Here is a 13,518-nt window from a genome sequence, read left to right as displayed (position 1 = left end):
GTGACTCACACCTGTATTCCCAGCAGTTTGGGAGGCTGAGGGGGGTAGAGTGCTTGAGCTCAGGAGCTTGAGACCAGCCTGGGCAACAGGGCAAAACCCCATCTCTACAGAAACAAAATTTAGCCTGGTGTGGTGACATGCGCCTCTAGTTCCAGCTGCTTAGGAGGCTGAGTGGGGAGGTCCAGGCTGCAATGGGCCAAGATTGTGCCACTGCATTCCATCCTGGACAACAGAGCAAGACGCTATCTCAAAAAAAAAAAAAAAGGGTTTCCTCAAAACTGGGAAGGATCCAAAAGTGAAAGAATGACTCAGACGTACATGTAAGGCACACCTGGATGCCAGCAAGATTGTTTGGGAGATCTGCTCGTTTGTCTATTTTTGCTTTGGTTACCTGTGCTTGTGAGTTACTATTCAACAAATCTTAGCCAAGACCAATGTCCTAGAGAGTTTCCCCAATGTTTTATTTTAGTAATCTCATAGTTTCAAGACTTAGATTTGAGTCTTTAATTTTTTTTTTTTGAGACAGTCTTGCTCTGTTGCCCTGGCTGGAGTACGGTGTCGTGACCTCAGCTCACTGCAACCTCTGCCTCCTGGGTTCAAGTGATTCTCCTGCCTCAGCCTCCTGAGTAGCTCGGACTACAAGCACACACCACAATGCCTGGCTAATTTTTGTATTTTTAGTAGAAACTGCCATGCTAGCCAGCCTGGTCTCAAACTCCTGACCTCAGGTGATCCACCTGCCTCGGCCTCCCAAAGTGCTGGGATTACAGGCATGAGCCACCGTGCCCAGCCTCTTGAATACATTTTGATTTGATTTTTGTAGATGGCGAGAGATAGAAGTCTAGTTTCATTCTCCTGCATACGGATATCCAGTTTTCACTGCACCATTTGTTGAAGAGACTGTCCTTTCCCCAGTATATGTTCTTTGCACCTTTGTTGAAAATGAGTTCATTGCAGATTTATGGATTCATTTCTGGGTTCTCTATGCCAGTACCATGCTGTTTTGGTTACTATAGCTTTAGTATACTTTGAAGTCAGGTAATGTGATTCCTCCAGTTTTGTTCTTTTTGCTCGGGATTGCTTTGGCTATTTGGGGTCTTTTGTGGTTCTGTATACCTTTAGGACTGTTTTTTCTATTTCTATGAAGACTGTCATTGGAACTTTGATGGGGATTGCATGGACGCTCTAGATTGCTTTGGATAGTATGTACATTTGAACAACCTTGATTCTTTCAATCCGTGAACATGGGCTATTTTTCCATATTTGGATCCTCTTTAAGGGTTCCATATTCCATATTTGGATCCATATTTGGATCCTCTTTAATTTCTTGCATCAATATTTTTTAGTTTTTATTGTAGAAATCTTTCACTTCTTTGGTTAAGTGTGTTCCTAGGTGTTTCATTTGGAGCAGTTGTAAATGGGATTACTTTCTTGATTTCTTTTTCAGATTGTTGGTTGTTGGCATATAGAAATGCTACTGAGTTTTGAATATCGATTTTGTATCCTGCAACTTTATTGAATTTGTTTATCAGTGCTAATAGTTTTTTGGTGGCGTCTTTAGGTTTTTCCAAATATAAGATCCTATCATCTGCAAACAGGGATAATTTGACTTCTTTTCTAATTCGGATGCCCTTTATTTCTTTCTCATCTAATTGCTCTAGTTAGGACTCCTCTAAGCTGTTTGCCTACTGTGTATGTGTGATGAGACTCTTTTCTTGGTGTGTTCCCAGATATACTCCAGAATGGTTGGGTTCTCAGGGACATCTGCTCTTCGGCTGGGCACCATGGCTGTGGCCCACTACCTGGCCTTCAGGGTTCAGGCAGCTGACATAACACCCTTATGTAACTTGGGGTGGGCAGGGGGGGACTTATCACACCACAATCACAGAAATCAGACAAAGGAAAGAATTTTTCCACTGAAGTCAATGTTTTGCTTCCTGAATATTCTTCATTGTTCAAACTTAGCTCTGGGACTTTCTGTTCCAGAAGACTCATGAAATAGTGAAGAAGCATGTTTTTCTCTGAGTGTCTTTTCTCATCTGCAAATAGGTAATGCAATCAAAGACTAAACTAATGTGAATAACCCTAAGTTTTTTGACCAGTCATTAGGAACAAGAATATATTAATTGAAGCTACATTCAAAAGCCTTTACTATATGTCAAAATGTTGTCTTTTAAAAAAATTCAATTAGAATAGTAGAACCTGTGAAATTCTTGCATAATTGATGAAATTTAAGTGTCTTATTTATGAATATCAATTGATGGTTTTGTAATAAAGTAAAAAAGGATTGTTTTCAGAAGAATATTAAAATTTACATAATTTAAGAGCTTAAAGGATTTGTTATCTTTCTTGTATTCTATATAAGCCCTATATCTATATCCAAAGAAAGGCAAACCTAGCTTTAAAAATTATCTTAGAGGCTAGGCGTGGTGGCTTACACCTGTAATCCCCACACTTTGGGAGACCAAGGCAAGCAGATTGCTTGAGGCCAGGAGTTTGAGACCAGCCTGGCCAACATGACAAAACCCCATCTCTACTAAAAATACAAACATTAGCCGGGTGTGATGGCGGGTGCCTGAAAAAATATATATATATTTGCTGAAAAAATGGACACCTTGGTCATACTATATTACTAAGCTTCCCGAGAACAGGAACTATAGAGGTTTCTGACCATCACACTCCCTTACCACCTGCTAAGATGCCAGATAATTTATTAGAATCATAATTACTAATCATTAGTTTCTTAACACAGGCGACCTCGAGTATCCTCCACAGAAATGAACAAGAAAATGACCGGCCGAAAACTGATCAGACTGTCTCAGATCAAGGAAAAGATGGCCAGAGAGAAGCTGAAAGAAATAGACTGGGTGACATTTGGGGTTATATTAAAGAAGGTTACGCCACAGAGTGGGAACAGTGTGAGCCATTGTATTGATTTCTTAGCTGTTTTACTGCAAACTAACAGTGGGAACTTGATGTCCTGAATTTGTTAACTGGAACCTGTTGGTGTTTCATTTAGAAATAAGTATAGTAAGTTCCAGAACCGCCACACATCATTGAGCTGGTATCCAGCGGGTATATGCAAAGGATGCTCTATTTAAATAAGACCTGGTGGTACAGGTTTCTTGGGCTTTCCATTGTCCAAATCATTCTCACTGCATTTCACCTGTCATTGTTTTTGGTGACACATGTGGTTGTCCCTGTGATACTGTAATCTCTCCCATGGAGGAGAGGGACAAGTAACCAGAGAGGCTGAGTTCACAGATTCTTTGGAGGTCCCTTTAGATGTAAGACGTCAACCACAAAAGTGCTGAAAATGCTGGCCTGTGTCAGTGTTGTATGATATATTTAATTTGATCGTTATCACCAAAGATCTAACAAGTTTCAAAATCACTTTTGACTGAGTCATAAATGGGAAAGTTGTCCTGTGACCTGGCAAGTCAGATAGCCTGGCTTCTAAGCCTTTGCCCTTAACTAGCGGCATTACCTTAGGTTGGCCGTTAATTTTTCTTTGGCGGCTTCCATCTCCTTATCTATAAAAATGAAGGAATTGGCTTTGATTAGATTGAAAATCTCTCCTGTCTCTAAAATACTATGATTGCTCATGCTCAATCATGATGTTATTCTCTAATTTAGATCTTGGCCAATCTTTGGTTTTTGTGAGAGCTGACATGGAGTTGAATTTTAAGAGTACCTGGTCCTAAGCCATTATCCTCAGCAAACTAACGGAGGAACAGAAAACCAAACACTGCATGTTCTCACTTATAAGTGGGAGCTGAACAATGAGATCACATGGACACAAGGAGGGGAACAACACTGGGGCCTATTGGGGGAGGGCAGGGAAGGGGAGAGCATTAGGGAAAAGAGCTAATGCATGCCAGGCTTCATACCTAGGTGGTGGGTTGACAGGTGCAGCAAACCACCATGACACACATTTACCTATGTAACAAACCTGCACATCCTGCACATATACCCTGAAACTTAAAAAAATTTAAAAAAATTAAAGATTACCCGGTCCTACACTAGCCCTATTACTATTAAGGTAAATGTGGACAGGTCTGGTTTCCCTTTGATTAAATTCTTAGTTACTTCATAAGTGGCTGTAATTACCTGATAATAATAGACACGAGAATTTATCTGAACTATTCCGAGACAGGCATTGCACAAATCCATGGAAGATGGATTCTAGTGCTCAGAGTCTGGGCAGGAGATTCCATACTGTAGCCCATAACCATACCCAGCCCAGATGCCTCTGTGAGATAGTGCAAGTCAAGATTATTCAAAGTATTCTGGTTTTAAAAACATCTGAAAAGTGGAGGTTTTCACGTTATAATCAGTCAGCATTTTGAGTTGTATTGCTTCAGATACTTAGTAATACTTCTGAAACGTTAAGGTTAAACTCAAACAGTTTTCGTGAAATGATGCTTTTGTTTTTCTGGTAAGCTAAGCAAACATTTAATAGCCTAGAGAGGAAACTTCTTTATTATATTAATAACAGACTTAGGCCAGGCTTGGTGGCTCACGTCTGTAACCCCAACACTTTGAGAGGATGGGGTGGGAGGATTACTTGAGCCCAGGAATTCATGACAAGCCTGGGCAACATAGTGAGACCTCATCCCTATGAAAAGAAACAAACAAACAAAAAATTAGCTGGGGCTGGTAGCACGTGCCTGTAGTCCCAGCTGCCGAGGAGGCTGAGGGTGGAGGATCCCTCTGAGCCCAGGAGTTGGAGTGAGCAACGGGACGTGATTGCACCACTGCCCTCCAGCCTGGGTGACAGAACAAGACCCTGTCTCTAAAAATAATAATCATCATATAATTAATCAATGATATAGAATAGATTTACTCAATTTACCTAATATTGATTCATATCAGTAAGTTATTAAATGGTAGTGTCATACCTTCCACTGTCCTTTTAATGATGTGCGCATGTATCTCTGCAACATTAGAAAGGCAGTGCTATCCCACTCCCTCTGCTTAGACCCAAGATAATTAGAGACTCTGCTAACAAGTTTGCCACCGGCTTGCTTTATTTCACCTGTATCTCTAACATGAGAAGGGTAATAGAATGCGAAAGCCTAGAGGATGGGTTAATTTATAGTTATCACACATGCCGATGGTACATATTCGAGTAACAACAAAACTTGGATTTAATGGATTATATGCATATAGTTTTCCATTGTAAAATTCTTGAACCATAAATGAGCATAACCTACGGGTCAAAATTATAAAAAAAATAAAAATGACTCTTTGTTCCAGGGAAAAACCTTCAGCATCTGGAAACTGAATGATCTTCGTGACCTGACACAATGCGTGTCCTTGTTCTTATTTGGAGAAGTTCACAAAGCGCTCTGGAAGACGGAGCAGGGGACTGTCATAGGGATCCTCAATGCCAACCCCATGAAGCCCAAGGATGGTTCAGAGGAGGTAAGGGCCTGTTTCTGGGATTTGAGCGATGATTGTCTCCACAAGTTAACTGAGTTTTATCAAAGACGTTTGAGGCTGCACACAGTGGCTCACACCTGTAATCCTAACACTTCAGGAGGCCAAAGTGGGAGGATCACTTGAGCCCAGGAGTTCAAGACCAGCCTAGGCAACACGTGAGACCCCCATCTCCACAAAACATGTAAAAGTTAACTGTGAGTGGGGGCGCACAACTGTAGTTCCAGCTATTCAGGAGGCTGCAGTGGGATGTTGAGGCTGTGGTGAGCCCTAATTGTGCCACTGCATGCCAATCTAGGTAACAAAGTAAGACCCCATCTCAAAAAAAAAAGAAAAAAGTTTGTATTAGTCTACCTCCAGAAAATAAGTCATGCTTTTATGTGATTGTGTCTCTGTGAATCTGGCTTTTCATTTTTTGTTCATTCATTACCCACCAGTATTCTGAATTTCCACCTGTTCTAAAGTGTTTGTAACAATTACCTTTATTCTGTCTTTTCAAACTAGTTACAAAGTTCCTGGAGGTTTTTTTAACTATTATACTCAGGTTTCCTTAGATTCATACTTTTTTTTTTTTTTTTTTTTGAGAGTGAGTCTTGCTCTGTTGCCCAGGCTGGAGTACAGTGATATATTCTTGACTCACTGCAACCTCCATCTCCTGGGCGCGAGTGATACTTCCACCTCTGCCTCCTGGGTAGCTGGAACTACAGGTGTGCACCACCATGCTCTGCTAATTTTTGTGGGGTTTTTGTGTGTGTGTGTGTGTGTGTGTGTGTGTGTGTGTGTGTGTGTGTGTGATGGAGTTTCACTCTTGTTGCCCAGGCTGGAGTGCAATGGAACAATTGGCTCACTTCAACCTCTGCCTCCCAGGTTCTAGTGATTCTTCTCCCTCAGCCTCCCAAGTAGCAGGATTACAGGCATGCACCACCATGCCCAGCTAATTTTTTTGTAATTTTAGTAGAGACGAGGTTTTACCATGTTGGCCAGGCTGGTTTCGAACTCCTGACCTCAGATGAGCCACCCACCTTGGCCTCCCAAAGTGCTGGGATTACAGCCATGAGCCACCATGCCCAGCCTATTTTTGTGTTTTTTTTTAGGGACAGGGTGTCACTATGTTGCCCAGGCTTGTCTCGAACCCCTGGACTCAAGTGATCCACCTGCCTCGGCCTCCCAAACTGCTAGGATTACAAGTGTGAGCCGCCGTGCCCAGCATGACTCCTTATATAAATTTTTATGGTGGCATCAAGAAAGCAGTGTTTTATAATTGAGGGAATTTTGCTTCATTGACTATGACAACCATAGCTGCAGTTTAAAATCAAAGTGAATTTTCATCTTCTCAAATACTAGAGTTTTGGCACTATCCACTGCTTCTCTAGGAAATCTCAAATCTAGACACAGTGTGAATAGCAGCTGGCAGTTCTCTACTCTTACCCAGCACGGAGCTTTCCTCTATTGTAGTCAGATTATTATTTTCAAGAGAAGTGAGAAAAATGTTATCTCATTGCTTGCTTTCACCAGAGAATGGCAACAAATCTTCCTCTATTAGTTAGGAATGTGTTTGGCTGCAAATAACAAACTTAAGTACAGTTTCTTTTCAACAATAAACAGTGGGACTTATTTTTCTTACATATATTAAAAAAAAAAATCCAGATATAGACACTATGGTGATTTAAGAGTGACATCTCTGTGAATCTCAGCCTTTCTCTCCTGGTCACAAGATGCCTTTGAAACTCTAGCCATTACTGTGAAGTGGCATTCCGTGAAAGGGTACCAGTTTCTTGGAGAGGAACACCGTGCACTGTTTACCAATCCCGTGGGAGAGCTCTAAACACCTTCCCAATTTCTACTATTTCTAGATCTGGTAGGTTCCCAGGTCTGGCTGGAAGCTTTGTACAAACCCAGCTGCCAGTGGTTCAGCACAAACCAAGCTACCCGCAGCTTTGCACAAGCCCACCTGCGGGAGTATGCACCCGGGAGACAAAACACTTATACAAGTTGGGTGAAGCACATTAGGCAGCGAGAGTCCACAGAAGCCTAGGATCTAGGTTGAGCCAGTCCACCAGGGCTCAGGAAAGGCACTCCAGGCAGGCAGAGTCCTGTCTGCTCATAGCGCTCTTCACCCTGCAGCGGAGGGATTGTGAAAGCACCCTGATCCAGGTTTTATAACCTGGAGGCCACTTGGCTTATTGAGCTCAAGTGTTGTAGGAGATCTTGTCCTAGGAGGGGTGAGGACAAAGCCCGAGCTATTTGGGACAATCCCGCTTGGTACAATCTCTCCAAGAAGAGAATTGCAAACAAGAAGGGAAAGAGCTGAGTTCAGTGAGGCCCTTCAGGAACTTGTCTCCCTCCAGTCATCTCCATTCAAGGCGAGAAGTGAGGAGGAAGGAGGAGCCAGCCTCCTAACTCATTTTTTCAGGAAGGCAAAAGCTTCCCTACCAACTCCTGTTTACGTCTGAGCATCTGGAACTTACCACATAGCTAATGCTAGCTCTAAGGAGTGCTGGGAAAACAGGAAACAGGATCTATTACCTGAGGCTGAGAACTCGGCCAGCCCAGACAAAATCAGGATTCCATTCGCAAAGATGAAAGAAAGGATGGAAAATGAGAAGAGAACTGAAGGTGCCTTCTGCACCCCGTTCCTAAAACAGTGATAGAGCACTGGCTTCAGATTCCTTTACGATACAGTAAAACCCTCTCTCCTTGTTCCTAAAAGTGATAGAGGCAGCTGGCTTCAATTCCTTTGGACCAGTAAAATCTCCTCCTTTTTGAGCACAGGGCCTCACTCACTCTGTTGCCCAGGCTGGAGTGCAGTGGTGCGATCACAGCTCACTGCAGCCTCAACTTCCCAGGCTGTAGTGATCCTCCCACTTCAGCCCCCCAAGTAACTGGGACTACACGCACGCACCACCATGCCTGGCTAATTTTTGTGTTTTTTTGTGGAGACAGGGTTTTGCCACATTGCCTAGGCTAGTCTCAAACTCTTAGCCTCAAGCGATCCACCCTCCTCGGCCTCCCAGAGTGCTAGGATTGTAGGCATGAGCCACTGCACCCCGCAGTAACCTTCTTAAATCAGCACCACCCATTCTTTTTTCTGTTCCTGCTAATAAAAGGCCATAATTTTGTCTGCCTTTAACTCCTGCCCCACCTTTTTCTTACAGGTGTGTTTGTCTATCGATCATCCTCAGAAGGTCTTAATTATGGGTGAAGCTCTTGACCTGGGAACCTGTAAAGCCAAGAAGAAGAACGGAGAGCCGTGCACGCAGACTGTGAATTTGGTTGGTTTCAGCCTTGTTAGGATGGTTTCTGCTAAAGAAAAGAACTGTTAGGAATAAACTGTAGGTACTTTAGCTGTGATGACCAGTTTGGAACTGAGTGTCCCACTTAAAGGAAGAGTCAAAATGAGAAAATTTAATGTGTGGTTAATAATTGCCAGTTTAAAAAAGTGAGGACAGGGGAAGGGTGGGGGGATTTCACCTCTTAGGAAAGTGATCTTCTATCTGACCAAGAGGTTTAAGACAGAATTTTTGTTTGCCTTCAGTTCTTATAGTTCCACAGAGCAAACATGATGAAATACAATGAAAATTATATTTTAGCCTATATTTTAACTCCATTATACCTTTTCTTAGGGCTTTTAAAAAAAATAATAGCTTCATTTAGGTGTAATTCACATACCATACAATTCACCCTTTTAAAGTAAGAAGTTCAGGCCAGGTGCGGTGGCTCAGGCCTGTAATCTCGGCACTTTGGGAGGCAGAGGTGGACAAATCATCTGAGGTCGGGAGTTCGAGACCAGCCTGGCCAACATGGAGAAACCCCATCTCTACTGAAAATACAAAAATTAGCCGGGCTTGGTGGTGGGTGCCTGTAGTCCCAGCTACTTGGGAGGCTGAGGCAAGAGAATCACTTGAACCCAGGAGGCAGAGGTTTCAGTGAGCCGAGATCGCACCATTATATTTCAGCCCTGGGTGATAGAGTGGGATTCTGTCTCCAAAAAAGAATATAAATAAAGTAAACAATTCAGTAATTTCTAATACATTCACACAGTTGTGCAACCATTACCACTGTGTAATTTCAGAACCCTTTCATTGCCCCGGAAAGAAACCCAGTACCCACTAGCAATCACTCCCAGTCTCCTCTCCCCCAGCCCCTGGTAAGCACTAACCTACTTGCTGTCTCTATGGATTTGCCTCTTCTAGACATTTCATATAATGGAATCACAATATGTGGCCTTTTCTGTCTGGCTTCTTTTGCTTAGCATAATTTTTCTCACAATTGATCTATGCCGTAGCATTTATCGACACTTTATTCCTTTTTGTGGGTAAATAATATTCCATTGTGTGGATATACCACATGTTGTTTTATTCTTTCATTGGTTGATGGACACTTGGGTTGTTGCCACATTTAAGCTATTACGAATAATGCTGCTAACACACTCACATACAAGTTTTTATGTGGATGTATGTTTTCCACTCCCTCGGGCATATACCTGGGAGTGGGATTGCTGGGTCAGTATGGTAGCTGTCTAGATTTTGGAGGAACTGCCAGACTGGTTTCCCAAGTGGCCCCACGGTTTTACATTCCCACCAGCAATGGATGAACTTTCCAGTTCCTCCCGGTCCTCATCAGCAACTGTTACTGTATTTCTTTTTTGTTATAGCCATTGTAGTAGATGTGAGGAGGTACTTAGAGTTCTTTGAAAGGATTACATGACAGGTTTTGGTTTCAGCTTTTTTTATTCACTTATTGCTTCCTATTAAATGAATTGGTAGGCAGGAAAGAATAAGGTGGGAGACGATTGGAAAACGTGGTTTCAGAGTGAAGTACCTAACGAATCTCCCCGTGAGAACTAGATTCTTAAAAATCCATTGTCTGGACAGGGGCAGTGGCTTATGCCCGTAATCCTGGCACTTTGGGTGGCCGAAGTGGGCAGATCACTTGAGGCCAGGAGTTCAAGACCAGCCTGGCCAACATGGTAAAACCCCGTCTCTAGTAAAAATAGAAAACTTAGCTGGGCGTGGTGGTGCATGCCTGTAATCTCAGCTACTTGGGAGGCTGAGGCACAAGAATTACTTGAACCCAGGAGGCAGAGGTTGCAGTGAGCCAAGATCACGCCACTGCACTCCAGTCTGGGTGACAGAGCGAGACCCTGTCTCAAAAAAAAAAAAAAAAATGCCATTGTCACCATAACTACTGTTCACTCAGTAGAACAATGCTGCACCATCTCTCTTTGTTTCTCTCACTGAAAGGATAGCACTTTTCCGAGGATCAACCAGAGAAACAGCTAGAAAAACCTCGCTGAGAGCTGATTTTGTTTTTAAATTATTTTTTACTGGGGCAAAATTAACAATATACAGTTAACCATTTTAAAAATGTATATAATTCAATGGTATTTAGTTGTGTAACCACCAGCTCCCTGCTTTCAGAATTCCATCACCCTGTGAAAACACTGGCACCCTAAAGTCATCACTGCCATCCCCACTCCCTCCATCTCCTGGTGATGTCTACTCTGCTTTCTGTCCCTGTGGATTTGCCTCTTCTGTAAAAGGACTTCTACAACATGGGACCTTGTGTATCTGACTTCTTTCACCTAACTTGTTTTCGAGGTTCATCCTAGAAGCTGATTTCCTTTGTAGAAAGAGGGCAAGGGGAATTTCATCAGAACAGTGCTTTCAGGGGACTCGAAGGGAAGAACTTCTTCCCCTCGGGGACTGAGTACCCCTTCCACGTTGGGAATGGTCGTGGAGGTCGGCAGGGAGGACTCTGCATGCGTCATGTTCCGGGAAGTGGGGAGAAGGAACTGTGTCTGCTCACTGCTGTTTCCTGGCCTGTCGCCCGGATCCTGATGCCACTGCTCTGCCTTTTGCAGCGCGACTGCGAGTACTGTCAGTACCATGTCCAGGCTCAGTACAAGAAGCTCAGCGCAAAGCGTGCTGACTTGCAGTCCACCTTCTCTGGAGGACGAATTCCAAAGAAGTTTGCCCGCAGAGGCACCAGCCTCAAAGAACGGCTGTGCCAAGATGGCTTTTACTATGGAGGAGTTTCTTCTGCCTCATATGCAGCTTCAATGTAAGATGTTCTCGGGGCTTCTTTTGGGCAGAGGATTTTGCTTATCAAAGACTAAACCTACTGGTTGTACCTTCCTGTAACCGTCATAGGATACTTTTTATCTTTCATAACTCATTGCCTGAAACAAGTTGGTTAAAGACCGCTTTTATTCCCAGGTAGAGATAAACACTTACAGGAGAGAGAGAGATTGACTTATGTTGTGTTGAACTTTAAGAGAGCCCACTCTTCTGTTCAACTTTTTTTTTTTTTTTTTTTTTTGAGATGGAATCTTACTCTATCACCCAGGCTGGAGTGTGCAGTGGTGCAGTCTCAGCTCACTGCAACCTCCATCTCCCAGGTTCAGGTGATTCTTCTGCCTCAGCCTCCTGAGTAACTGGGAATACAGGCGCGTGCCACCACGCCCAGCTAATTTTTGCATTTTTAATACAGACAGGGTTTCACCATGTTGGCCAGGCTGGTCTCGAAATCCTGACCTCAGGTGATCTGCCTGACTTGGCCTCCCAAAGTGGTGGGATTACAGGCATGAGCTACTGCTCCCAGCCCCTCTTTGACTTCTAATGTGAATAGTGCACCTTTGTCAGGGCCGTTAAAAATGTGTTAATTACAGTGTTAACACCCTTCTAATTATTTCTCCTACGACTATTTGAGTGAGGCTACAGACCTCGTGGAACCCAAATTTCATTCAGTGAGTGAATATACTATGAAGCCCCACACGGGGAGTGGGGCGATGCTGGGCAGGCATCCATGGCCCCTTGCCTGGGGAGTCAGAGTCACTAGAGTCCCTGATGCTGTAATCCAAGGGTGTCCAATCTTTTGGCTTCCCTGGACCCCTTTAGAAGAAGAATTATCTTGGACTACACATAAAATATACTAATGATAGCTGATAAGCTAAAAAAAAAAAGAAAAGTCTCTTAATGTTTTAGGAAAGTTTATGAATGTGTGTTGGGCCACATTCAAAGCCATCCTGGGCTGCGTGTGGCCCGCGGGCTATGGTTTGGACAAGCTTGTAATCAGTGGCCTCGTCACCACATTATATAAAGCATATCTGAGGACTTGGCACGAGGCAGCTACAGTTGATCCAAGAATAAAACATAGATTTTTGGTCCCAATCCAACAGGAATGGGGCCAGAGGACTCACTTCCTGTTTCTTTTTTAACAGTAAGCATGTTTTTGAGATTTAAAATGATTTCTGAATTTTTCCAATCTGCTAAAAGCAATACATGTATATTAGTCTTTTAAAAGAACATACAATTCAACCAATGGAGAAAATAAAAACCAACTATAATCCTACCACCTGAAAAACTGTTAGTTCTAGGCCAGACACAGTTGCTTACATCTGTAATCCCAGCACTCTGGGAGGCCAAGGCAGGAGGATTGCTTAAGCCCAGGAATTTGAGACCAGCCTGAGCAACATGACAAAACCCCATCTCCACAAAATGCAAAAAAAATTAGCTGGGCATGGTGGCACATGCCTGTAGTCCCAGCTGTTTGGGAGGCTGAGATGGGAGAATTGCTTGGGCCTGGGGAAATTGAGGCTGCAGCGAGTCATGATTGCTCCACTGCACTCCAGGCTAGACAACAGAGTGAGATCTTGTCTCGAAAAAGACCCCAAATTGTTAGTTCCTTGGTATATATACTCCTAGGTGTTGTGTTTTGTTTTTTCATATGTATAAATTTTTAGTAATATAAAATGAGATCATATTGTCCCTATTCTTTGTATCCACTTTTTTTCCAGTGTAAAATAATTAATGTTTTCTTGTCTTATGTATTTTAGTGGCTACATAGTGTTCTTTTACATACTCTGCCTTAATTCATTTAAACAGTTCCCTATGGGTGAACACTAATGGTGTTTCCAGCGTTTCACATTATAAACAAAGCTGTTGTTCATATTCTACATTTTTGCATAATCCTTAATTATTTAAAGATAAATATCCAGACTGCTAGATCAAAGCATTGGGGTTTTTTTTTTTTTTTTTTTTTTTTTTTTTTTTTTTTTTTTTTTTTCCCAGATTT

General features: G+C 42.7%; 1 protein-coding gene across 2 annotated transcripts in view; it reads left to right on the top strand.

Moving 5' to 3' along the window:
* The window catches only part of MCM10 (minichromosome maintenance 10 replication initiation factor), a 51,270-nt gene that overhangs the window by 17,246 nt on the left and 20,506 nt on the right, over nt 1–13,518 (top strand). For both annotated transcript variants that reach the window (XM_017874676.1, XM_017874669.1), the window contains exons 7-10: nt 2,753–2,918; nt 5,260–5,427; nt 8,598–8,714; nt 11,306–11,505. In XM_017874676.1, the coding sequence (XP_017730165.1) occupies nt 2,753–2,918; nt 5,260–5,427; nt 8,598–8,714; nt 11,306–11,505 (651 nt within the window). The remainder of the gene's footprint in view (nt 1–2,752; nt 2,919–5,259; nt 5,428–8,597; nt 8,715–11,305; nt 11,506–13,518) is intronic.

The sequence above is a fragment of the Rhinopithecus bieti genome, unplaced genomic scaffold, assembly GCF_001698545.2.
Source record: "Rhinopithecus bieti isolate Rb0 unplaced genomic scaffold, ASM169854v2 scaffold_1012, whole genome shotgun sequence".
NCBI lineage: Eukaryota > Metazoa > Chordata > Mammalia > Primates > Cercopithecidae > Rhinopithecus > Rhinopithecus bieti.
Note: the sequence above shows the minus strand (reverse complement) of the source record. Positions and strands in the feature narration are given on the sequence as shown.